Below are 27,824 nucleotides of genomic sequence, written 5' to 3' on the forward strand. Positions count from 1 at the left end.
AGCCCCTTTGGGACCCAAATGTAGGAGACCCAGATGAAGTGGATTTACTATGGAACATTCCAGACCCGCTGACCTCTTTGGTCAAGGTCTGGACTCCCCTTGTCTTGCAACTGCAGTCGCTCTCCTTAGCTACATCGTTACGAGCATGCAATGGAAGGGTGAAGCCATATAGACCTGGGAAAGTAACGTTCAATAGATTAAATCATACCTCGATAATCGACTATATTTTTAGTGAAGCAAGGCATTGGGATAGGCTTTATGAGTTTGTGGTCATTGAGAGGTTTGACAGTGACCATAATGCTTTAGCCTTGACTCTCAAACCGGGGAGTTTTGGACTTAAAAAACCTGCCCCGGATGAGAATCAAGTCACTGACCCATTGATGATCACAAACTGTAGAAGGAGGGTCAAGTGGCCAGAATTTCAAATGTCCAACAGTAAACTCGCGGAACTCTATGAAATTATTATACCATTTATTGAAGAGATGGGGAGAGTTGGCCCTTTGGGCAGCCCAACTGATAATTATGGCCAATTGGTTGTTGCTCTAAAAGACATCTTGTACCCAGTAAAGAGGGTAACTCAGTTTCGGACTGTAACAGCTCGGTGGTTTAACACGACTTGTCGTATGGCCAAAAAGGCTCTGTTGCTGGTATTAAAAACCAACGACAGAGAAGCCATCAGGGTAAATCGCTCCCTGTATAAAAAGGCAATCAGTGATGCGAAGAAGGAAGGGGAGGCTGCAGTGTGGGAGGAGTTGGGTTTTGCGCTTAGTTGCAATGATGCTAAATCATTTTGGTCTATCGTAGCAACTGGAGTTAGTGGGCAATTCCACGCTCCTGCCCCTAATATTGCCTCCTCAATTTGGGAAAATCACTTTGGTGATCTATATGGCACATGTAATTATGATGGCCCGTCTGTCGGTACCTCTGAACCTCCGCCACCTCCTGTATGCCATGTTCCATCTGAACTTTTTACCCTGGCTGAGGTAGAAACAGCGATAGGAAAAATGCTCCCTAATAAGGCTCCTGGCCTTGATAAAGTGCACGGGGACCTGTTCAGGGCACAACCAAAGATATGGGCCCCCTATTTTGTTGTCCTATTCAATTATATTTTGCAGGGAGATGATGTACCCCCCACCTGGGAGCAGAAATTGTGCCCATTCTTAAAAAGGGCTGCCCGTTAACTCCCTCTAATTATAGGTCCATCAGCCTTATTGATACCTCGCAAAAACTAATGGGGAGGGTTCTCCTGGACAGGGTCCTGGGGTGGATTGAGGAGAATGGGATTCTGTCTACACTCCAGGCAGGTTTTAGGGCTGGTACCTCCACTCTAGATCAGATTTTTCGCCTGCAGGTCTTGTACTGGAAAACAGCTATGGTGGAGGGTGGCAGCCTCTACCTAGTGTTTGTGGACCTGCGGGCAGCTTTTGATCCAGTTCCACGAGCTAAATTGTGGCAAGTCCTAGCAGATTTGGGTCTTCCAACATATTTATTGGCCGTCTTATCTAGGCTTCATGAAAATAATTTTGCCCAGGTAAGGTGTGGTAAATACGGTGATCTTACTGACCGATTTCCTGTCCAAAAAGGTGTTCGCCAAGGGTGTGTATTGGCTCCCACACTATTCAGCCTTTATATTAATGGTCTTGTGGACCATCTGAATTGTGTGGTAAACAATGATGCCCCTAAATTGGTTACAGGTCGAGTGCCCGCTCTGATGTTTGCAGACGACACTCTGTTACTGTCTAGAACATCATCGGGCATTCAAAATATACTGAATGGTTTTGTGAAGTTTTGCGAGCTAAGGGGATTGGAAATCAATTTGGGGAAAACAAAATTTATGATTTTCAACCCCCCGAAGCGGGTGCGCCCAAACCCAGTTTTATTTGGTATTCCCCTTGAAAGGGTTAAAACTTTTGTTTATTTGGGCGTTACTTTAACTGAGAATTTTAGCTGGAATGCGCAGATTGCTAAGTCGACACTGAAGCTCGCCCAGCTGGTGGGGGGGGGTCTAAACAAAGTTTTTAGAAAATCAATCTACAAACCAGTGTCCCCTGCTTTGGAGATCTACTGTCGGCAGGCAAGAGTGGCTGCAATTTATGGGGCTGAACTTTGGGGACATAAGCAGATAGGGACCCTCATAAAGGCTGAGCAGTCCTTTTTAAGAACTCTTGTAGGGCTCCCTTCTAGCACGCCTTTGATCCCCCTTAGATTTGACCTTGGTTTAGTCGCAATAGAGGAGATCATAAGTGCCAGACCAATCTTGTATTGGAAGAGGTTATGGTCAGTCCCTGAACTGGCCTCATATAGAGCAGAATTTGCTGAGATTTGGCCTGCCCTTAAATATAAAAATATCCCTTGGCTCCTGCATATCAATGCAGCTAGTACTCGTTTAGGACTGCCGGAATTGTGGGCAACCCCGGAAACTTATTGTCCCGGGTTATCAAAGAAAGAACTTCTCTCTCTGATATGTACACAGAATTCTTTATTACTTTCGAGTTCTACAGCGGTGGGCAGGTTGACTTCAGAGTTCCTCATAGTTAAACCAGACCCAAAACTAGAGGAATTTATGGACAAAATTGAACCTCCACTTGCCCGAAAATTATACATTCAGTTAAGACATGGCACCCTACCGGTTAGGTCCTTCTCATCTAAGTGGCAGACGCAGAACCAGGAAATTTGTCCTGCATGCAATTATAAAACAGAGACTGTTGTACATGTGTTGTTCTTCTGTCCTGCCTATTATGTAATCAGAAAACGTTGGTTGATTCCCATTTGCAGGAACTTGGGATTTCGTTATTTTATGCAGGCTTGTAGGTCTCTAATTTAAGACACCCAGCCCCCTATTGTCTTCGCAGTAGCTCGTTATTTACATAGTATGTGGCGTAGGAGACGAACTTCTTTAAATTAATTTTTGTACTTATTTCTTTCTCACTGATAACTTGTAGTTTAATTCTTTTTTTAAATTTGTTAATCTTTTATGCCTATTTATTGTCTTATTGTAATTGTTGATGTCCTTATGTGTACTTTTATGGTCTTATGACCGAAATAAAGTTATCACTGACTGATAATATGCCCCCAAGTATTTAATTTATTTTCAAAAAATGTTAAAACTCGGGGTTAAAGCTGCAGTTTAAAGTCGCACGTGGGTTGTGTCACCTACAGCTGACCGGTGTGAAATACCATAGGCCCTGGAACTTATGCGTTTTTACACATTAAACACTGAGCTCAGGACGTTACGCCACATTTTGTCCTCTCCTCTGGTTGTAAGGTTGGGCTTGTGGGTGCGTCATTGTGTGAAGTGTAGGGTTAGGCTGCCGCTGTACCTAGATGATTGATTGGTTGCGCAAAACGTAAATGTAGTGCCATGAAGATGCGTGGGAGAGCTCACCTGCAGGGACCATAAACTGAGGCAGGGGGCGCCACAACCTAACTGTGGAAACATCACTGTCGGGGCTGTTACTAATGTGCAAAGAGAGTGCTGGGTTGACGAATTCTTTTCACTAGACAAACAACATTTACTGCCTACATCGGGGGCAGCCTTATGGTTACACAATGCACTATACAAACAGCATAAAAACTTCACAGCAAATGCACTCGATTCTACCACATGGTACGATAGTGAACCGATCCGTGATGCGCGGTTGACGAATTCTTTTCACTACACAAACAACATTTACTGTCTGCATAGGGGGCAGCCTTATGGTTACACAATCCACTATACAAAAAGCATAAAAACTTCACAGCAAATGCACTCGATTCTACCACATGTTACGATAGTGAACCGATCCGTGATGCGCTTTTGAAAGTCCCATCACGTGACCGTATTATATTGTTTGGCCAGTAGAAGTAGTTTTTTTTAAGGATCGTTGAATGCACTTAAACATCTCACCGAACAGGTTATTGTACAATGTTTATTTTTCGCATAGCTGTACTTACAGGCTGCTCTTGATTAATGCTGGCATTGTGTGTTTTTTTTTTTTATTATTCCTCCCGAGATCCGTGTGGAAGTTGGCAGGGGGGCAGGGGGTAGGGCGCACACGCCGGGGAAAGAGGAACAAACAGGGAACGAGCACGTCTCCCATCGACTGGCCTGTTTCTCTTTTACAGTGTTCTGTTTGTGGCGTTATATAATATATCTATATCTATATATATATCTAAAAGACATTTTAGATCAGATCCCTAGGATAAGAAAATCTCAGAATCTCAGAGCCTCACTTGCCTCGGAGAAACGCAGCGTCATTTTCGGATTCGGGGGCGTGTTTTTCCTTTCTCTCCTCTTGCCATTAGCTGGAATGTTTACATTCCAGAGGAGAGAAAGAATCGAAAAAACACGCCCCCGAATCCGAAAAAGACAGGGCTTGTTTGGAGAGACAATGCTCTTCTCCAATGGCTGACCAGTATTTCAGAGGCCAGCCAATGGAGAAGAGGTTAAAAAAGGGACGGGTTGGGGGAGGAGCCAAGATGGCGACCGGGACGGCAGCGTAGATTCCCGGCTCCGTGAACCTCCGCATCCCGCACGGATATCCTGCATGAGATCCTCATTCTGCGCTACGAGATCGTGTTCGTAAACGAAAGTGGCAACCGATCGTGTGACTCCGAGGTCTCTGACTGCCGTACAACCGGAGAAATCAGCGGTTGAACTTTGCGGCCCGTGCGGTCCCGAAGCCGGGACCTCGAGTGGACGCCTTGGCCGGGAGGCAGTTGAACAACAGCGGCCTGTGGTGACTGGGTGGAGTCGGTCCACCGGAGTGGAGCTCCCCTCGGCCTGCATTTCGCTGCGGCCGCTCCCCCCTGCTGAACGTTGCGGACTGAGGACATGCCCGGGTGTGCAATTCTTGGATTCCGTGGCGTTTGCCCCTGCCTTTGACGGTGAGCTGCCCGGACGCCGTCCCTGGCTCGCCCTGATCCTTGCGGGCTGCTCCCGGCTTTTCGCGGGAGCTGGTCCGTGGCAGAGACGACTGTTGCCCGTGACCGTGCAACGGCTGAATCTGTGCCTGCCCCAGGATCCCTGTCTTCAGCGACGTGGACCTTGAGGAGTTGTTCCCGGGGTCCTGGCCCCACTACGAGTCGGGCCTTCTCAGCGGCCATTTTGTCGCGATGCAGCCTACCATCCTGTCCGCTGGGACGCAACGAGACTGGGGGTGTGTGACTTTCGGGAGTGTGGCGGAGCGATAGGAGGGAGCTGCTCTGGGATACGGCAACCTCCTGGAGGCCCTTGGTGCCCTTCATTCCTCCTTGGCTCATGGCGCCGGGGTCCTGGAGGGGAAGCTAGATGGTGTGGTAACAGCGTTGGGACAGTGGCGGCATGCTGGTCCACAGGTACACAGTGGCTTTCCACACTGCACACAAGAGGAAGATGTTGCGGCCCCCCCCGCGATTAGTGTACAGCCGGACACTCCGGACAATATGCTGCCGTGTGGTCGGCTAACTGTGGACTTGATTTGTTCCGGAGGTATCGGACCTGAGCGGAAGATGGTGGCCTTGTCCCGTGCGCGGTCTCCGGCGGCCCAGGGACAATTCCAGCAACGGGTGTCTCATTTGGCTGATTCAACCTGTCTGGACCTTGTGTGCAGTGCAGATCCTGGGGCGGCACTGGAAAAGACGCCCCTCCATGAAGTGGTCTGTGCGGATGCTCAGAGACTTCCACCCCACCTGTGTGCGGCGCTTCCCGACTGTTTTTGGACACTCCTGTACCTTGGGACATCGGACATGGTGCTGGGTCGAGGGACAGGCATGGGCAGAATCGCAAAAAGCGGTCAAGGCTGAGGCTGATTCTTCGGGGGTGGTTACCTAGTAGACAGGCGGACTCATGGTTGCGCGCTCTCGTAGTTATTTGCATAGTTGGTGTATAATGCTCCCCATTCTCTCCCCCCCCCCCTTTTTTGATATGGTCGACTTGGTGCTGCTAATCGTTTGCTGGGGGGAGACTTCACCGTGCGGGAGGGAGAAGCCGGGGGTATGTTTTTAAGGCCCTCCTCCAGTTTATTATATTCTTTCCGCCCCCCCGTCTGGGGGGGCTCTTTCTCACTCTCTTTTTCCCTGTCTCTTCTATATTTCGGGTCTAGTTCCAGGGCGACAGGCACACTGCTGGGGGGTGGGGCCATACTCATTCGCAGAGGTGCAGGGTGGGGGGATGGGGGAGGGGACTCTTTAGTCTTTATCTCTTTTTCCATGGCCTCCGTTTTCTTCACTATTTCTTTTTTGCTTTCTTTTTCTGGGATCAGTGCGATACACCACCCTGATTGTGAATCGTTTGCTCTTTATGTGTGCCACAGTTTCCGGGGGGTTCGCTGGGCTTTAGGTACGGGGACCTGTAGGCGCAACTATCTTTGATATTTCTCCTCATCCGTACTTTCCCGCGCCTGCGCCATTGATTTAATGTAGTGCTGCTTATTGTTTACGTCTCTTATCCTTGCCCCTTCTCGCTGTTGGGAAATTGTTTGGCACTTGATCCTATTGTTTTGTCTTATCATAAAATGAAAAACCCTTTCTCTCCTGGTGTCCTACCTGTGCGGCTCATTGGCCGGACTATATTGGATTGAAGACTTTGCTCTCCGAGGTGCCGCCTGTGTTGACATTTGCTATTATTATCCTGGTTACTTAGCGGCCGGCCCCGGGGGGTTGTAGGCCCATACGTGTAAATGATTGAAACATCAATAAAGGTTTTTCAAAAAAAAAAAAAAAAAAAAAAAAAAAAAAAAGGGACAGGTTAAAGCCCCACTCCTAACATTAAATCTCGGAGCAAGACTGCGCAAGCGCAGCCTTCGCTAGCCGAGACCTAAAAAGGAGAGTTTAAGGCTTGGCGAGTAGTTTTAAATGCCATGTTACAGTGGCAGTGAACTGCACACACAGGCCATGCAGAGGCAGGCCCGAGACAGGTTTGAAAACCTATGTCTGTAGATGGCACAAGCAGTAGTGCAGACCCACTAGTAGCATTTAATTTACAGGCCCATGGAAAATGGGATACCACTTTACAAGGGTCTTACAAGTGAATCACATATGCCAAATGTGTAAACCAATCATACCATGTTTAAAAGAGAAAGCACATGTACTTTAGCACTGATTTGCAGTGGTAAAGTGCCCAGAGTCCTGAAGCCAAGAGAATAAGACTTTCTGGAGTAACCATCAATCCATACTATTTAAAGAAATAGCGCTACGAAATCAAATACCACCTGCTGGCAAGGCTTAATCATCACACCAATCTAAAAAGGCGGAGATAGAACGATTCCAGCAAACTACAGGCTCATAGCATTATTAGATGTCGAAGCCAAGGACTATGCCTCTCTGATCCCAGAAGATCTGGTCGACTGGACGAAACCAACAGTTATAAGTACTTGGGAGCTTACATTGACATCAGACTTACTCATCAACAACAGAAAAACTATATGTGGCAAAAATTGAGCGCACTAGCCTTTGCTTTCAGCACAATGGCACAAAAACTTGAGGCCCCGTCCTATAAGCCACTGCTCTGCGCAATAGCGGCAAAAATGCTACCCACAATATCTTACGCTAGCATCGTCCTACACGTAAATGATTCTGCTCTGCTGAACAAGTTGCTGGTCAAAACCTATAAGCGAGTTTTTCAATTACCTCAGTCTGCTTCGCCATCACAGGTGCACCTAGAATTTGGCCTAATAAATGAAACAGTAGGGAGAATATACTCCACAATAAAAAGCTGGTACAAAATAAGGCAAAATCTGGCACACAGCCCAATCAACAAGGTTCTATGGAGTGAATTTGAAAAAGAAAAAAAGAATCTATATACAATCAGTAGCTGCTCAAAGCATTAACATTCACCAATACACTTGAGCTATGCAAACACAACATAAATAAAGCTGCAAAAATTAATTTGCTACCATTAGAAAACAGCTTCAGCCATAGATCCCATAGTTGGATGGGGATTAAAAACTACAAAACTTTAAAACCAGCTCCTTATTTAGGCCTCACATTCTTGGCACACATTAAAAAAAACTGATGGCACTCCACTTCGGTCAGATACCATCAACTGCCAACCAGCCTTCTTGGAAGCAAAACGTTATCACAGAATGCAGACTTTGTGGTAACAAAAAAAAGAGGATTTTATTAATCTAATATGTAGTTGCCTGCATCTGCACACAGCACGCGTTTCTTTATTAAGAAAAGCTTTCATCGCAAGAGGGATAAGGACATGCAGAGCATCAATCAATACAAGCTCTAGACCTGTCAGACCCACAACTGAATTGCAAATTGGTAAAATATCCAAAACAATACGTATGGACCTTGAGAACAACAATCCAGTAGGAATCTGCTTTAACTCCAAGAAAAGAAAATGCCAAACTCACATGCTTGCGCTAAAGTAATAAAAGAAAATGTGTTCCCGATAGTGATGCACAAAAACGAACTACTTCAGATCACATGAACACTTAGCAGCTTTATGACCAAAGTCGGAGCGCACCAAGTTCACTCTGCATAAGGAACTTAATGGACTAGCCATTTTGTTTCAGTTTTATAATAGGGCCGCAGTCCAGTTTAACAGCACAAAACACTTTACGCTCGTTTTGCACATAGAATTGACCTTAGGCGCAATATAAAACATGTTAAAACCCTAAGCCGATGTTCCACGCGCTCTTGCACATAGTATTGATTTTTAGACAAAATGTTTATCTCGTCACTACTCAGGAATGATCTTACATTTGGATTATTACTGAACCATACATGTGAAGATAAATTTAAGAAGTGCTATTAAGCATCACTTGTTTTTATGTGGCTGTTTATTTTACTGTGTTTTAAAAATGTTAATATTGTTAAGGTTTTAATAACTAAACAATAAAATGTACTTACTTATTTTCAAAGTTTTAACTGGGGTGCTCAATAACACTCCAGCTTAAAAGTGACTATGTCCACAGGCAGTAAAGGCTTGTACAACTTTGAAATTCCAATGCATGCTTCTTTATGCTTTTAATCTCCAAAGAGGATAAGGAAGGGTAAGACTGAGACGTTGTCAGGAGATGAGCCCATTGAAATCAACTATATGAACAATTTTTTGGAGGGCAAGCATGCCTGGCAAATTTTCAGAACAAACCCGAGTGAATTTTAAAAACAATTAAAACATATAAATAAATTAAATTGGGAGGTTTGATTTTCCGAATAACGTGCATTGTATCGGAAGACATGTTAAGAATGAGAGAACTGAAAAAGTAATTTTTACCTTTAAAACTGGGAGTCTCTTGTCTAACTTTGGAGTACTAGCATGTATGGGTGAACTAGGGTTTCAGTACAAGTAATACTAGTGAAGTCTAGGCAGAAGATTTGTTTATTAGAAAGCTGAAGAGTAGTCCAAGGAGGGTGTCTGACAGAGACCTCAAGCCTCACTCACTGCAGATGAGAATCATACTTTGGAGGTCACATTGAGCTTTCCATCACACTAAACACACTACCATAATTGCTGAGCATGGATGAGAACTGCGTCTCCAAATGTTATTCTATTCATTTTTTTTTATTATTATATTCCTCTATTTATTTTTAACCAAGTAACAACATTGCGGGCATTCACCTGCAAAAAGGCAAAATTGTTGTGGGTTTATAGCAACATAAGCTCGCCATTAATGGCACTGAAAGTCCATCTATTCGTAAATATTTGTGTACTGGAACCAATTTGGCAATTCAAGTCCACCCGTCATACATAAGAAACATGTCTTTCCGAGGTGTCCAGGGATGACCAAACTAGCAATAAACACAAAGGCGGCAATCGGATTGTATAAACAGTGAAATCCTGTGGTCCCAGGACCTCAGGAGGTCGAGTCCATTGCAGGTGCAGCCATCTCACTATCTCCACAGATTTGAATGAAGGATAACAATCATGAAAATCGGAAGTTCTGGGTGCAGACATTTATGTCTGACCTAATATGGGGTTGGCATATCTGCAACCCACGTCACCTTGTTCCGTAAATTGTGCTCTGGGATCATCCCTGTCCCCATGTCCAGTGAGAGCATTTATCTCTTGGATCAAGGTGGTCTAATGTCATTTTTAGCTTCATGTTTTGTGACATACACATCCCAGATTGTTCCAATTGGGCCCCTTGCACCACTCAACTGGACCTGCGTAATGACATTGGTTTCGGCTTTGGTCCACTTCTGCAGATCACGTAGCCAACATCAATGTCACGTGCCATACAGGCTTTCCTTTTTATAGCTATACATCGTTTAAACAGTGTAAGAGTTAAATCTATATACCTGCACATAAATGTGTCACCTTTAGGCCTTGTCATTAAGCTCAGCAGGCATAATTCTGGTGTAAGGGGTGTACTACGGTCTACCAGCTCTAAAACACCCTCCACCACTTCCCCCTATCTCGATGGGTCACTGGGCATTCCCACACCATGTGTAGAATCCTGCTTAAGGTTGTCAGCATCTGGGGCATTCGAACGATTTAGCCGCGAACATATGATGTATGTTTTTCGAGGTAAGTCTGGTGTAGGTCGTTAAACTGTGTGTATTGAAAAGTCGGGTTCCTGGAGACACTTTTTACTTGTTGTGTGATACTCTTCCTTTGTTTATTGGGAAATCTCTTTCCCAAGGTTGGTTGCCCATTGGTCCCGGATACCTAGGTCAGCTGTGTATTGTTGTGTGTTGAAATGTTACTCTACTCATAGCTCAAATATGTACACATACACCACTAACAGCTGGATGGCAGCAAGAGACCCTCACTGCACAGGGGGAGGCAACCTATAAACCCCACTACAAGGGATGATATATTTTGCATATTTAATCAGGATACTCAAATTTAATATTCTTTCAGTGCCACTGAAAGAAATAACTCTTAATGAAATTGTCTTATTTTATTCATTGTATATTTTTAGGTCTCGCCTAGGCAGCGCTTTCACTCTCTCTGTGAGACATGCTGTATTCAGGAATTGGGCTTTAAAAGCTCCGCACATTTTGAAGGACTGCCCCTGTTACATGTGATGGTACTCAGAGCTTCTGAGCACTATTTCTTTCTTTAAGCTTGTGCACTGGAGACCAGTGCTAGTAGTTTACAGAGCTCTGTTGTAAACAGGACTGTAAATCTTGCTCTTATCTTGACACATTTGGTGGGCTTTCAAAGACCGAGGTCTGTTTAGGTTGCAGCTGCCTCCTCCTCTCTCCTGCTTTTGAAACACACAGCAAGGCGTCACATTCCCTGCCTTTTAATGGCTGCTGTCTCCATCTCAGAACTCAACAAGCATTTGCAATGCAGTAGGTCTCGCATTTGCAAGAGTTTGAGCTATTGGCATTGTAAATGACAATGCCTTTTACTTGTGTTTTGAAAACTTGCAAGCGGTACATAAACACCCACATTTTTTACTTATAGTCGTCGTTTACGAGAAGCAAGGCTGGCAGTAACTGTGCCTCTTTTACTGCCAACCTTGCTTCTCGTAAGAAAGGACTATAATTACAAAGTGCATGTTTACACGCAGCTTGCAGGTTTTCAAAACACATAATTAAAAAGCATTGTCATTTAAAATGCCAATAGCACAAACTCTTGCTAATGCAAGACCTATTGCATTGCAAATGCTTGTTTAAATGTATGCTGTCATAATAATTGAGCAAATGTTGTATAACATCACTTCCTTATGTCATGAAGTACGCTCATTATTACACTTAGGATTTTTGAAATCATGACAGATCTGGACTGCCAGCCTTCAAAAGACAATGAGTTTGTTAGCATGCCAATTCATTTGAACAACGGGTTAATCTGTAGAGTCACAGAAGGAAAATAGTCATTGTTGACCCAAAAAGTGAAATATATGGCTGACGAGACTAAATGAGGGTTGTATCCATCTCTCATACCCACAGGGCTCACAAGCTTATGTTTGGTGACTGTGGCCTGTAATCTATTGTGGATCATGAGCAGATAGGGGCTAGCCCTTCCAAGTACCACCCAACAGGGTTATGACTAACACATTTTAGTCCTGATGTCCAAATCACCTCACTGAAATGCATTAGTCACACATACTAAAGCTTCTCTGACTCCCATGATGTATGATGAGGCACTACAGAATATTGTTCCTAGTGGTGAGGTATACTGGTGCAGTGCTCATGAAGGTGAACTGCACAAAAATAATCAAGAAAAAGAAAAGCTTGCTATACAGTGACACAAACTAAATGTACAATGGGAAACAGTTGACTCAATGTTTATGCCCATTCGTCACTGCATTTAATCAAGCATTAAAATATATAGGCATCGACGTTTTGACCCTTATAAAGATGATTTAGGGTTGGATCTTCCCCAGGACAGATAGAAGGGATACACCATAATTGACTTATTAAATGATAATATCATGTCATCAAAGAGAAGACAGACAAATATCGTCTACAGTAGTGGACCTAGGAATTTAGTCCAACTTGTGTGCAGTATCTGGTTCGTCGAACTTCACACTACTCTTGTGCCCGACTGAAATTAAAGGCAGCAGCAACGACAGATGCAAACAGCTGGTCGCTCTAAGAAATGAGACAGCCGGCTGCAATAGAGCACCATGCAAACCAATCATCAGCAGGCTGTCTAGGTGCCTAACATGCAATCAGTACTGTCAGCACCTCGGTGGTCCGCAGCCTGGCAGTCACTGAGGAAGCACTTATGGTTGGCACAGGTAACTCCAGCAGAGCACTGAACTCATCTTGAGCTCAACGGGGGAGGTGACAGAGCGTCGATTGTTGCGGTCGAAACATGGCTAAAGTGAACAAAATATTCTGTAATTATTTTTTTTGTCTTTCACCTTCAGGTAACTGTATATAAAATAGCGCACACGCCTTAAATGAACGATAAACCCAAGTTAAAATAACCGGTGACAAACTCCTCTTCAACCTCGTTTTTTTTCTCTATATGGTTGCAGAACTCCTAGGTGACGTGCACTATCCTCATAATGTAAGACAGTGGTACTTTATCCCAAATATTACGTACATCGTGTCACATTTGTCGGTAAAATGGCACTGATTAATGCACTGAAACAGTAAAAATGTCACAGTTACGCAATCTGAAAACTTGGCAGCTATGAGCGAGCAGTCAGGTTTGTAAGATTGGTAGTGCCCTTGCCAAGAACTGAAGTTATGAACAGACAGAAGTGACGGAACAAGGCTGCTAGACAGACCAGTGACAGAAGACATTATTCTTTTTAATCCGAAGCCTCCCTTCCTACTTCAAACAGTCTCCTGCCTCTCCCCCCCTTACCTTTGGGGCCAAAATAGACGTCGCATCAGGACTCTCCGTAGAATTAGAGCCACCGCCATCTTCTCCACGGCCCGCCCCTTGCATTCCATTGGATACTGTGCGACTTTGCCCACGCCTACTGGCCAATATGGCTGTCAGTAGTCCCATTGAATATCGCATACTGCACCGTTCAGCTTCTTGCTCTCCCTGCGGAGAAGCTGCCGTCTTCAAAGGATGAACCATAAGGGGACCGCCTTTCGCAAGGTAACCACCTGTCCACTTCTTATACAAGTCGTCCGTGAATTAACCCTAATGTCTCTCTTTGAACTATTATGTCATTTAGCTTCAATATAAGCACTTCCGGTTCACATAACTACAGGGACCTATTCTGTGAATCGCCTGCGAGTGGGCGGTACTGCTTAATGTGTAAGATGACTGAGGATTGGAGCAATGCTAATTGGATGTGGAGTACTTCCTGCCTGCTTCTGAGTTATCCCCACCCTCCGGAAGTCGGCGCATGCGGGCTGTATTGTTTGAAGTTGGCTGAGCTTGGTTAGAACTTGAGTCAATTTAAAATGATTTAAACCTGGTGGTGACAGCCTGTCCTCTGATGTTGTAGAAGGGAGATGTAAGAGGGTGAGGAAGAAAAGGAACGGGGCTCTGGTGCTTAGGACCCCCGTGTGGTTAGAGTGAGCGGTGGTTGAACACGCTCTGTGCATGGCTGGCATCAGGCAAACCTTTTTGGCCGTTGCACGTTTCTGGGGCTCACCTTGGGAATGACTGCCATAATCGGGCGGCTATAGCTCTGGAGGATGCAGGGCGCCCCTTCTCTAACTAAAACCCAATGCTGGCATTTATTACAGAGTTCTGCATAGCTGCTAAGGTTTCAGATTGCTATGTGTGACATTTTCATACTTTCATTGTAAAATGAGTAACATTTCAACGACTATGAGTGACACTTTATTGCTAGCAAAATTAAGCAATAAAGAGGAGGGAATCATATAAATATCAGAAATTACACCCATTTGAGTATAGCTGCTAATGTTTCAGCTTGCTTATGTGTGACATTTTCATAGATTCCATGGATTTACGAGAGTCAGGCAATGACTAGATGTGTAACACTTGGAGTGGCGCTTTCTTGCGACCAAAATCATGGAATGAAGTCAATGGAAATAGACAAATATCAGAAATCACACTCATTTGAGCAACAAGGAAGTCGAACTCTGCAGCAGGTGCTTTTGAAGCTATTATTTAATTTCTAAAAAAATCAGCACCCTCCACACCCCAACCACAGCTTCTGGTGAGGCCAAACCACATGTAACAAAAGGATCTCTGTGACAAAAGCAGGAACTCACTGAGCTATCCACATACAATACAGTACAATACAATATGCTGGTGGACTTTTTTTGAAGGAGGCATGTTAACTCTGCGCTACTTAATGGTGAGAGTGAAAACTGCCAGTAGAGAGAACTCCGACCTCTCTCCAGCAGGAACAATAATCAAATGACTTATCTCTAACTTAGCAAGTCTAACTGTGCTGAGAAAATGGAGGGTGCTGCTTCATAGTCACTGTCAAGCAAGGATGTTAAACACTTTGCACTACTAATAAATCAGCAAAACTGCTTGTTTAGACAAAACGTTGCATATTTTGAGCACAGGCAGACAACTCTTGGGTGCCCATTTGCAAGACCCTATGCCGTGCAGGAGCCCCATAATCATTTTCGTAACTAACATTTTAAATGTCAGCGGCATGAGAATATTAAAATAATATCTGACTTTACCTGAATCTCTTTACAGCTGTCCGAATGATCCACCGAGAGGAGCTGCTGGCCTGGCACCGCGTGGATCGCTAGCCTGTCTCTTCTTCTTCAGAGAGTCAGACAGCGAGCCCTGCTGCAGTGTCAGCCTGTGCCATCTGCTCCCACTATGAGACTCACGCTGGCATGGTGAGTCTGGGGCAGAAGTTGGGCTCTGCTGGGCTGGGCACAGCAATAGCACATCATGTCGAGGTCAGGAGGAGGTGAGCAGGTGATTGATTTCACGAACACCGGCATCCTCCTTTAACTCCATGCAGCAGGGGAATTCCTGGGGCCGAGCTGGCAGGCAGGAAATGCAACATCCTGCCACACCATGGGCGCCGACCGGACATGGCTCCTCTGCAACAGTGTGTCCATGTGGGACCTGACGTGACCCTGGGAACAGTAACAGCAAAGGCTAGGGGTAGGGTTTTTAGTAAAGTCAGGAAGAATGGCGCTCAGACTAATGCGCGTGGTGTTTACAATGGACCTGAGTGGGAACGGTGCTGCTGGGTCGGGGGAATTACCCAAAAACCCCTGGGAGTTGTGTGAGTCAAAGGGTCCACACTGGAAACTGAGCAAAGTCCCGAGCACACGTAGTGGTGGTATCCAAATTGCTGTGTTATACAGCCGGCTTTTTGTGTTCAAATTCAGTCGTGACGTTATTAAATAAATAACTTTTTAAAATTCAAACTGGTGTTGACCAGAAGCAGATGTAAACTTTCATTGAGACTTTAATAACAATTTGGATACCGCCACCACGTGTGCTCGGGACTTTGCTCAGTGAACAGTAACAGCAAGCACGGTTGGCGGCGCTAGTTTTGAGCTTGTTTGCCATATAAGAAAGCCTTCTATGCACAGACTGGGTAATTGAGGCATTTGGCGTTAGGAAGGTAGGTGCCTCACTGCAGAAAGCAGTTTGATTAGCACTCCAGGGGTCTCTTCGATCGCATTGTCTGGGCATTGATCTGAGAAGTGTGAGAATCTGCTGCCCATGCCCCTGATAACATTTCTATGTTTAAAGTAATACCCTGCACTGACTTTTCACTACCTGAAGTGCTGCGCTTTGAAAATCACACGCACACACTAGCAGGTAAAATGAATCTTACCAGAGGAGCAGTTTTAAACTTGGTGCTAAGGATCTGTGTCTGTACCGCATGATCATGATGTCCTTAATCATGCTATGGTAAGCGCGTCGAGTGAATTTCTTTCTTTCACACTGTAGGAACTAATAGCTGCAGACTCGCCCTCCCAAGTCTGTTGGAAGCGGAGTGCACGGCGCGCTGACACTCCAGACGAAGAAACAAGCTTTAGTTTCAATAGTCACTAAGGTGCATCGTGATTACAGCGCCGCTGACGAAGTGCCTATTTTGCGTGACTTTGCATTTCAGTGCGGTGATGCGGACCACCACACTGAAATACGTTAGTCTAACGCCTGATGCGTGATACTTGGCAAGGCTGGTTGTGATAACAGAACTAGAAGGCTTCCATTTTATCAGTACAACACAGCAAAAGTGGATCATCCATAAAAGCCATGCCGGTAAATGGCATTTTCAGCATGTCAAATGGATTAGGCTAACATTTTCTAGCAATCGATACTTAACGTTTCATTTCTATTAACTACACGCAGGCAAGGAATCTGCATCAACTTTGAGCGCTTTAATACTAGGAGACGTGTGTATTTCCCTGGTCCTGCCATGTATTAATCTAGTACTGCCAATATGCAAAAGTGTGCAGTAGAGGGTGTGTCAACTGTATGTCCCTGGCCCATCGAGTGTGCACGGCAGCAGGGCAAGTGGTGAAGGTTTTGTTATTTTGACCAGTCCGAATAATTTATGACTTATCTATTTGTATTATTTCCTAACTTACATTTCCTGTTGTGTTTTCATTATTTTTGTAAGGGAAGGGGATATTTTATAACCTGCTGTTAGTTGCAATGCATCCTCTCCATAGATTCTCTCTTCCCTGCTGCTCACCCAGTGTGTGATGTTATGGAATGCTGATGAGTGCCAGAGAGAGTGCGCTGAGCAGGGAGGATGCTGCTCCTGGTGGGTTATTTACTATGTAACTTGTAACCTAAACTATAACTTCTTAAATAAAACTATAACGTTTATATTTACATCAACTGACTACCTGACTCCTGCTTACCGAGAGGGTATCTTAATTACAACACTAGCAACAAAAGTATCATGCTTGTTAATATTATACGTACTGATCACATTTTCTGAATCGTTCTGAAACAGTATTTATAATGTCAAACCTTCATGGGAGGGTAAACCATCACTGATTTAAAATAGAATTTCTTAAAGGTCAATTCAGACGACCAATCAGCTGCATATCCTGTATTCATAATGTTGGCAGGCATAAATGGAATGTTGAGGGTGAATAGAATGTTGATGAGAAACAAGCTGACATTTGCTGTTTAGCTGACTGGAGGGGTGCTCATGTGATTTCTGGCTAATTAACTGAGTTATTCAAAGGTTTCCTCTCAATAATTGGAAAAGAAGAACGTTTTAATGGCGACAAGGATGGGATACACTGTTTAGACAACCAGCCCAGACTATTGGTTGCATTTCCAGGCTGTCAACTGAAGTCAAACAGCAGAAGCAACTCCTCTGTCATGACAGAGGTGCGTCTCCCCACCAAAAAATAAAATGATAATAAAACCACTTTATTACCATTTTATTTTTCATTACTCCCAGCCGAGGTTAGAGCGGGGACGGAGTGTTTGGGCGCTCACAAGTGCGCATGTATGTTTGGCCAGCCAAACATGCATGAACACTCATGTTTCTCCAACCTAGCTGTATTGAACAGCCAGTAATGCAACCGAGTTAAGGGTTTTAGTGAGTAAGAAGTCATGGCGCCCTGCAGATTAGCGTATCAAGAGTCATTATGAATAAGTAAGTATGGTGCTAGACAGGAAGGGGAGACCCTAAAAAACCCCTTAAATGTGTAGGAAGGAAACCTACAACAATATACTGCAAAGATAATCCTGTGCACACATAAGAGTTCTATTGCATAGATGCAACATGATACAATAAAAGCAAACTTGAAAAAAACAAAAGTAGAGCTGTATATTCTTTATTCTGTCAAAGACACGCAACCAGCCGACACGTGTTTCATCGGGGTATAATGGCCCACGACTCTTCAGGGCTGAATACAGTTGCTAAGGTACTGCGGAATCCCAGGACCGGTGATAGTTCCAACCCGGCTGGGTACAAAATCAACAAGGCAGGATAATATGGCTGATAGATCAAACTGATTCTGAATCCAAGGTGCTCAAGCCGTCAGTAAAGCTAAGGAACAATCATCCATAGAGCTATATTTAATGGGTAACAGAGTATCCCCAAACGTATGCGTTATATTCGAAGACAACAATGATTAGAGGGACAAACACGAGTATGTGTTTCCCAAGGGAGTTACTGGTTAAGAATTCGGACACCTCCTGGCGGCAAAACTATCACCGGTCCTGGGATTCCGCAGTACCTTAGCAACTGTATTCAGCCCTGAAGAGTCGTGGGCCATTATACCCCGATGAAACACGTGTCGGCTGGTTGCGTGTCTTTGACAGAATAAAGAATATACAGCTCTACTTCTGTTTTTTTCAAGTTTGCTTTTATTGTATCATGTTGCATCTATGCAATAGAACTCTTATGTGTGCACAGGATTACCTTAGCTGTATTGAACAGCCCTTGAGTCTAGTGTGTGTCATGGCCCGTATTTCAACCCTAGATATGTCTACTTTGTGGTGAATCTGTGATGGGAACTGGCGTGTTGTGAGGAACATTTAAGAGAGCTGGAGCCAGCACGTGGTCAGTGGAAGCGACGTTTCTTACATGAGGAAAAATTTACACAGCATTGTTGAGCGGCAAGCCTTGTGCGAGCAAAGTACCTGAGGAGTTGATACGGGCAATGTGAAGAGTGCTCATGCAGACCTGCTTTGTCGCATGAGGAGTTGAGCACAGGCATTAGTTCTATGGCGATCTATGCAGCTATGTGCTCATGTGGCGATTTCTAAGCAATTAACACAGTGGCTTACTTTATGCAAGGTTTACACTACATTATTTATGTGAATAAATAGAGAATATAGAGATTTCATACATGAGTAGGATTCTTAGGAGAGGTGATAGGTTATTGGTGTTGCTGAGTTTACTAGCTAAAGTACTGGCTGCGTCACATGAGGGTCATGGGGAATATCGTCCATGAAACACAAATTACGGATAGATGTTTGGTGGTCAGGATAAGCTCAAGAAGTAGAAAGCTATGTCAGAGACTGTGTAGCTTGTGCGTGCAGTGATAAATCACGTTGTGAACGAAACTCCTGTAATATCTACGGAATTTGCTGAACAAGCTTATAACCTTGGCAGAAATTGGAAATCATGGTACATTGACCTTTTTGAGTGACAGGGGAACCGCATACACACGCAAACCGGCACCGCAGGGCTCCGTAGGAAGGACTACAGCCCCCAGACTGCCTTGCTCTTTGCGCCAGGTGGCGCCGTCACCCGCTCATCACGCTCGGAGGCGCATTTAAGCAGCTTGCGGCACTTACACACGCAAACCGGCCCACAGTGCTCCGTAGGGAGGATTACAGCCCCCAGACTGCCTTGCTCTTCGCACAAGGAGGTGCCGTCACCCGCTCATCGCGCTCGGAGGCGCATTTAAGCGGCTTGCGGCTCCCGGGCCAAGGGCGGGCCCGTCCTTGCCCGGAAGAGGCTAGGCTGGGCCACCCCTCTAACAACGGATTGACGGGGTTAACTGAACAAATTATTAACTATTCCCAGGTACTGTGGCATTCCAACACTGTTTCTATACGATTAACTGTGCTCGTGGTGTGGCTTATATTGGTTTTAATAATGAGTAAGCGCAAAGGAGTTGCGGGGACCCTGGACGCTTTCATCGTTAGGGCAGAATCAATGCTAAGCCATGAGATCGCACTGACTGAGAGGCGCCTCTCTCTTGACCCTATACCTTTGCAGAGGCGCCTTTCCCTGGGTCATATTAATTTGGGAGCTGATACTCATGTACAAATGCCCCCTATCACCCATGGTCAGTCGCAATCCCCCAATGTATCTGCCTTGGAAGAAAGCCCTGCAGCTACCACACGAGGACTTGGCAGAGTTACAAGAACTCGTACTTCTAAACCCCATGATGAGGACAAAACGAAAGAGCCAATAGTGAAGCGAAGGAGGGGGATCGGGTATTCAAAAACCCATTCAGCAGAAACGGTCCCGCCGTGCCAATAGTGTAACGATTCATACCTGCTCCATCAGCACGCAGACTGAAGTCGCTCCTCCCACTTTGTTAGCCTGTATTCCTGGGGATGCTGTTCTAAATACCACTGGGGAGTTTGTTTCTGACATCACTTTTATGCGTCTTAACCCCTTCGATGCTCATGATGGAGCGGTTCCGTCATGAGCATCGGTTGGGCTGTGCTTATGACGGAACCGCTCCGTCATGAGCACAGCCCCTGGGGGCTCGATTTTTTTTTTTTTAACCAATTGCCACCCCCGAGCCCCCCCACGCTTCCCCATGACGTCAGCGCGCACAGCGCGCGCCAACGTCATCAGGAAGCGTTGGACGCGCTGGAATTCATTTCTTCCAGCGCATCCAACAAACGAGGTAGGTGTTTGCCTCCGGTGTGGCGGGGGGGGGGAAATTGGGATGCCTTGAGGCATCGGGGGAGAGGAAAGAGTATTTCCTCTCCCCTGATGTCTCAATGCTGGGCATTCCTGCTTCACGATCGCGCACAGCGTTGCGATCGTGGAGCAGGGATGCCCCACTAGACACCAGGGATGTGTTTTGCAGTGTTAGGAAGCGACCCCTTGCGCAAGGGTCGCTTCCTGGGGGCTAATATTAATTTTAAGACTTTTCTGCCCCCCCTGGGGGCAAATCGGTCGCATAAGTAGCCGTTTCTGCTCCCAGGGGGGGCAGAAATGCCCACTAGACACCAGGGATTTATTTTCTAGTGTTAGGAAGCGACCCCTTGGGCAAGGGTCGCTTCCTGGGGGCCAAAATTTTAATTAAGACTTTTCTGCCCCCCCCTGGGGGCAGATCGGTTGATTATGTAGCCGTTTCTGCTCCCGGGGGGGGGGGGCAGAAAAGCCCACTAGACACCAGGGATGTTATTTTTTGAGTAAAGGAAGCGACCCCTTGGGCAAGGGTCGCTTCCTGGGGGCCCAATTATTTATCAAGACTTTTCTGCCCCCCCTGCAGATCGGTCTTGTGTGTAGCCGTTTCTGGTCCCAGGGGGGGCAGAAAAGCCCACTAGACACCAGGGAATTAGTTTAAATAAAAATGGAAGTGACCCCTTGGGCAAGGGTCGCTTTCAGCGGGCAATTTTTTATAATATGTATTTGGACCCCCCGCCCCTGGACAGATTAGCCTGTTTTTTTTTCCTGCTGTTTTCTGCCCCACCTGGCACACAACCGGATTGACCATTTGGGTAGTAACATAGCATATTATAATGTTTATTGTTATATTTTTTGTGAATTGCAATTGTAATGTTTTTTTTTTTTACTTTTTTGTTCTAGGTGAAGGCTTTTGATCTTTCCAGTTTGCGGTTTCGTTACTGGTGGTTCTGCTGTTTGTGTAGTTTGGTAAGAGACTTTTTTTTTTGCAATGTAAATGTGTTTGATTTCTCTGCATGATTTTTTTTTGCAAATGGTGTAATAATAGCAGTATGTTTGGTTTTTGAGTGTCAAAAACTGTTTGCATTGGTGCTCGATGTGTATTTTGTTGTCTTGTGAGTAATTTGTTTTTTTTTTCTTTCTAGTTGGATATCGTTGGTTTTTGCTGTGTCCCTGCAGAGTAGGTTCTGGTGAGTGTAGCTGTCTCTTGTAATTGAATTGTATAGTTTTTGAGTACATTGATCTTTGTGATAAAGGTACACATTTCTTTACTTACTTGGTTTGCACATTATTGGTTGTTGTTGACTTGTTTGTGCAGTCTTCTATCTTAGTAAGATAATGGCTAGCCGCAGGATTACTGCTCAGCAGGTTGTAGGTTTGCTTTTTGAGTCTTCCTCTGACCATGGTTCAGAGACTGACTCTGCATCTGAGGCAGAGGAGGCAGGGGACGATTCTGGCAGTGAGTTTTCTCTCCATATGGAGTCATCGGATGATGAAGATACTCTTAGTGCGGATGAAGTGCCTGTGTTAGAGGAGGAGACTGATGTGCCGATAGTGCGGCAAGAGGCATCTGGGCTGCAGCCTGGGGCTGAAAGGCTTCCCGTTGGTGTAGTGCGGCAAGAGGCTTCTGGGCTGCGGGCTGCGGCTGCAAGGCTTCCCGTTGGTGTAGTACGGCAAGAGGCATCTGGGCTGCAGGCTGGGGCCTCTGGGTTGCCCCTGGCATGGTGCAGCCGGCATTGCCAGACTTTACTGGTGTTCCAGGGTGTAGAGTGAATACTGAAAACTTTTTGCCGATACATTTTTTTCAGTTGTTTATGGACGATGTGTTTTTGGCAGAGATTGTTGAGCAGACTAATTTGTATGCCGAACAGTTGTTGAGGGACAACAGTGCCAGACTCTAGAGCTACCCGGTGGACTCCCACAAATCTTGAAGAGATGAAGAAGTTCTTGGGTTTAACTTTTTTGATGGGCATGCTAAGGAAGCCATCAATGTCTTCATATTGGTCTACTAGTCCCTTGATGGCAACTGCTATTTTTCCGGCAGTCATCAGTCGTGACAGGTATTTGCTTCTGCTTCGGATGATGCATTTTGTTGATAATGGTTTAGCGTTGCCACGCGATCACCCTGAGTGTGACCGTCTTTTTAAGATTAGGCCTCTCCTTGATCACTTTGTTGATCGATTTTCTGAGATCTATGCTCCTGAGAAAGAAATTGCAGTGGATGAGTCTTTGGTGTTGTTCAAAGGCCGCTTGATTTTTAGGCAATACATTCCTAGTAAGAGGGCACGCTATGGAATAAAGCTGTATATGCTCTGTGACAGTAGGACTGGATATGTCTCTAATTTCAGGGTGTACACCGGTAAGGAATCCAGGATTAACCCCCCTGGTTGTCCGTCCACTTTTGGAGTGACTGAGAAAATTGTTTGGGAACTTGGTAGAGGATTTTTTAACAAAGGCCTCCATTTATATGTAGATAACTTCTACACTGGTGTGCGGTTGTTCAGGGAATTGGCCAAAGTGGACACTGTTGCTTGTGGCACAATCCGCTCTAACCGTAAAGGTTTCCCAAAATAACTTGTTTGTCAAAAGCTTGTGCGGGGACAGTGCAGTGCGTTGCGTTGCGAGGAGCTTCTTGCTGTGAAGTTTTCAGACAGGAGAGATGTCTACATGCTGACTACCATCCATGATGAAAGCACTGCACCTGTGACTGTTTGGGGTCAGGTCGCTGAAGCGCGCAAACCTGTGTGCATTTTAGACTATAATAGGCACATGGGTGGTGTTGACAGAGTAGATCAGAGGTTGGAACCTTATGCTGCTCTTCGTAAGGCTTACATTTGGTACAAGAAGTTGGCTATCCATCTTTTCCACTTGGCAATCTTTAATGCTTTTGTTGTGTTCCAGGATTCTTGCCCTGAGTCAAAGATGACTTTTGCTAAGTTTCAGGAGTCTGTAATAGGCAGCCTTGTTGTAGTGGAACAGGCAAGTGTTCCTAGAGTTGGAGTGGTGGAGGATGTTGCTAGATTGAGAGATCGCCACTTTCCTGATCACATTCCTCCCACGCCCTTTAAACATTTTCCCAGTAGGAGATGTAGAGTCTGTTGGCAAAGAGGTACGCGGAAGGAGATTCGTATGTACTGCCCCGACTGTCCTTCTAAACCTGGGCTGTGTGTGCTGGAGCAGAGTTTTCTGTTGAAAATCTATTGGGTTTTTTTAGGCTCTGGTTTGTCTATTGTCGAAAGAAATTAAAATGATTAATTTATAACTACTAATTATTTGTTTTGTGTAAATGTTCTGATTAATCAATACGTACTAATAAGAGAAAACTATACGTGGGGATGCATTAATATTGCTAAATAATAATGTGCGGGTTTAATTAAATAAATGTTGCTGAGTGCTGTTTATTTTAAAGCACAAAAAACGCTTTTAAAATGTCGTGTACTAATGCTTTTCTTGTGTTGCAAAGGCTAGATAATTACATACACATAAGGGTATTAGTGGGGTTAACACTGTTTAATCACTATGCTGTGGTAACGTTGTTTTGTCTCTTTTAATTAAGATGGTACGTTTTGGCCTAGTGAAAGATGGCTGCCGTTTAAAGCCTGTATTTGAGTAGTTGATTGGTGATGAGAAGGCCTTGCTGAACCTGGTCGAGAGTCATCTGACCACAGTCTTCGCTTGGTTTAAAGATTTCCGTGAGGACAGCAGTTCTGGGCGGACATCCAAGTGTCCTTGGAGGACAAAGGAGCCACAATGAACTTTGTGATCACAATGCTGGTTCCGAGGAAATATGAACATGAAAGGATACATTTGCAAAATTTTAGTTCCGTCTTCCGTCTTTTTATTTTTGTGATTTTTTTGAGCGGAGATTTTTCCAAATGTAGCGATGCTACATCCTTTCCTGCTCGCTCTGCTCAGCGGTTCAGCGGATATCTAAAACATTTTATGTTGCCTTCTTTTGTTAAATTTATTATAAATATTGTTAGCCTAGAGAGGGTCTGTGTCATTGCATTTTGGATTCTGAGGCTACTTCTTCCCAAACTTGCGTTGGTGAGGATCGATGCTGTGAGGACGGTGACTTGGGAGACTTCTACTGAGAGACCTGTCCTGACCTGTTTATGACACTTAGCTAGAATAGGTAATTATGAGAATAATGATTTTGCTTTTGAATTGATTTCCTTTGAACTAATTTTAGATAAATTACCATTATTTGAAATACAGTGTTGGTGGTTATTTCTTGTCAATTATTGAGTACTCTATTTTGATTATTGTTGATTATTATTGGTTAAATCATGACTCAAGACAGTGTCAATTAGGTCTTATCGACCTTAGTGTAGATGCAGGGTGTTTAGAAGGTTTCCTCTCCACCGGTTCAGTGCTGATAGAGTAATCGAGTATATGTTAGTGAAATGGGCCCAAGCGTATGATGAGTGTATGTGCGTGTATCTGTGAATTTACTCTATCTGTGGAAGTAGGGAGAATTTGTGCACCCCAATCTGCACCATGTGTCCCTGCTTGTTTTAGAGCGTACCACACGCAAAATAATTTTTGGGAGCATTCATGAGTGGTAAAGTGAACTGCCTGGTCTGTATTCTTTGGAAAATTTGATTCTGTTTCAAGGTTGGCGTTAGTGCAATGTATTTAGTTGCTGATTTTGTGTTTGTAGATTTGTATCTATTTGCGATTTGTTTGTGTTTATATTTTTTTCTAAAAAAATCCTAAATGTGATGGCGGTGTGTGTAGGCTGGCGCTTGGCTGTTGGTGTGTGTGGACTGGCACTTGGTTGGTGGTGTGCGTGGAATGGTGCTTGGCTGGTGGTGTGCGTGGACTGGTACTTGGCTGGCGGTGCGCGTGGACTGGCGGTGTGCGTGGACTGGTGCTTGGCTGATGGTGTGCATGGACTGGAGCTTGGCTGGCGGTGTGCGTGGACTGGTGGTGTGTGCGGACTGGTGCTTGGCTGGTGGTGTCCGTGGACTGGAGCTTGGCTGGCGGTGTGCGTGGATTGGCGTTTGGCTGCCAGTGTGCCTGGACTGGCGATTGGCTGGCGGTGTGCCTGGACTGGCGCCAGACTGGCGGTGTGCCTGGACTGGTGTTTGGCTAGCGGTGTGCGTGGACTGGCGCTCTGCTAGCGGTGTGTGTGGACTGGCGCTCGGCTGGCTGTGTGTGAGTAGTGACTTTCTGCTGGTCACTACACACACTGCTAGCTGAGTGCCACTCCACGCAATCCATCAGCCTGTGTAGTTGCTGTGTCAGGATTGTGGGCGCGTGAAAGTGATGGGCCCTTGAATGGCGCTGTGTGCTGGTGTGAGTTTTGTTATGTGATGGGCCCGCGGCTGGCGGTGTGAATGGTTTTGTATGTCTCACACGTATGAAAGGTGTATGAATGGCCTGTAAAGAGGTTGGTGCCTTGTCGTGGCTTTACAGCTCACGAGCTGTGAGTCAATGGTTCAGTTTCTCGCCCTTTCAATTATTAACAGTGCATTTCATTTTTGTGAAATCACTTGCTAATACAATTGTATATACTGAACCATCACTCACCCTCATGCCAAATCCAACCAGTATGTGTGTGTGCTTGAGGATTAGATGGCTGTGCAGTAATATTTGTCTTTCTGAAGCAGGGTGTACCTTGTCCCTTTTTGTGAATTTTGTAATGTGTTGCTATTGTGCCTGGTCTTGTTTGTATCACGTATGAAAGGTGTGTGAATGGCCTGTAAAGTGGTTGGTGCCTTGACGTGGCTTTACAGCTCACGAGCTGCGAGTCATTGGTTTGGTTTTTTGTGCATTTAATTATTGACAGTGCATTTCATTTTTGTGAAATCTCTTGTTAATAAAATTGAATACACTGAACCATGACTTGCCCTTGTGCCAAATCCAACCAGTATGTTTGTGTGCTTGAGGAATAGATGGTTGTGCAGGAATCTTTGTCTTTAGTTTCTCTGCCAAGGTGTACTTTCCATGTAAGAATAACCCACCAACTGTAGATATTGTCGTAAACTCATGGGAGTTCATGGTCATGTCTCTCTTATCCCCAATGTCCTGCAAACCTCAAAATGTCTGCCACATTTTCATTACAATATTGTTCCAAAATTCTCACGCTGTAGAAACAAACCAATAATTATGTCTAAACAATCTGGTTTTGCAAAGGGGGTCACTTGGGTTTTTGGCCCGGTGCTCGGCGGCCATCTAGTACCCGCGGCAGGCAAGGGCTCAAAACGTTGTGAGGCGAAATCAACATTGCCTATCAAAAAAATGTTTGGGCCCTTGCCTGTCGCGGGTACTTGGGCCTCCCACACAAGTGAGGCACCATTTTTACCGGGAGACCTGGGGGAACGCTGGGTGGTGGAAAATTTGTGTGAGCCCGGTGATGCCACAACTTTCCCACACCAAAATGTGTGAAAAAAGTGATTTTTTTCAGCTAAAATTGAGGTTTGCAGGGGATTCTGGGTAAGGAAACGTTGGGGGATCCACGCAAGCCATACCTCCTTGGAAGCCGCCGGGTGTCTAGTTTTCAGAAATGTATGGGTTTGGTAGGTTTCCCTAGATGGCCGCCGAGCACCGGGCCAAAAACCCAAGTGACCCCCCTTGCAAAACCAGGTGGTTTTGCGATAGGCCATTTTGATGTCGCCTCACTACGTTTTGGGCCCTTGCCTGCCGCGGGTACTTGGGCCTCCCACACAAGTGAGGCACCATTTTTACCGGGAGACCTGGGGGAACGCTGGGTGGTGGAAAATTTGTGTGAGCCCGGTGATGCCACAACTTTCCCACACCAAAATGTGTGAAAAAAGTGATTTTTTTCAGCTAAAATTGAGGTTTGCAGGGGATTCTGGGTAAGGAAATGTTGGGGGATCCACGCAAGCCATACCTCCCTGAAAGCCCCCGGGTGTCTAGTTTTCAGAAATGTATAGGTTTGCTAGGTTTCCCTAGGTGCCGGCACAGCTAGGGTTAAAAAACTACAGCTACTCATTTTGCCAAAAAAGGGTCATTTTTCACTGGAAAATTGAGGTGTGACCACGTTGCGTTTTGCGCCGTTTCCTGTCGCGGGCACTAGGCCGACCCGCACACTGAGGTATCATTTTTCTCGTAGGACTTCGGGGAATGCAGGGTGGGTGAAAATTTGTGGATCCACGCAGATTCCAGAACTTTCCATCACAGAAATGTGGGGAGAAAGTGGTTTTTTTGTCAATTTTTAGGTTTGCAAGGGATTCTGGGTAACAGATCATGGTGGGAGGCAGTCAAGTC

The 27,824-nt window shown here is 45.2% G+C and overlaps 1 protein-coding gene and 1 long non-coding RNA gene across 3 annotated transcripts in view; one reads left to right on the forward strand and one right to left on the reverse strand.

Annotated features, from left to right (window-relative positions):
• Positions 1-13,316, reverse strand: part of ISCA2 (iron-sulfur cluster assembly 2) — a 51,114-nt gene extending 37,798 nt beyond the window's left edge. The window contains exon 1 of the mRNA XM_085626760.1: positions 13,184-13,316. Within this exon, the coding sequence (XP_085482886.1) occupies positions 13,184-13,272 (89 nt within the window). The 5' untranslated portion in view covers positions 13,273-13,316. The remainder of the gene's footprint in view (positions 1-13,183) is intronic.
• LOC146799266 (uncharacterized) lies at positions 13,293-24,719 on the forward strand. 2 transcript variants are annotated; one of them, XR_014968876.1, is made up of 4 exons: positions 13,293-13,426; positions 21,492-21,557; positions 21,734-21,778; positions 24,145-24,719. It is a non-coding gene; the product is annotated as an uncharacterized LOC146799266 (long non-coding RNA). The 2 variants fall into 2 exon arrangements; XR_014968877.1 differs by lacking the exon at positions 13,293-13,426 and adding an exon at positions 13,672-13,714.
• Positions 24,720-27,824: the final 3,105 nt, after the last annotated feature.

Source organism: Triturus cristatus, chromosome 9, assembly GCF_964204655.1.
Source record: "Triturus cristatus chromosome 9, aTriCri1.1, whole genome shotgun sequence".
NCBI lineage: Eukaryota > Metazoa > Chordata > Amphibia > Caudata > Salamandridae > Triturus > Triturus cristatus.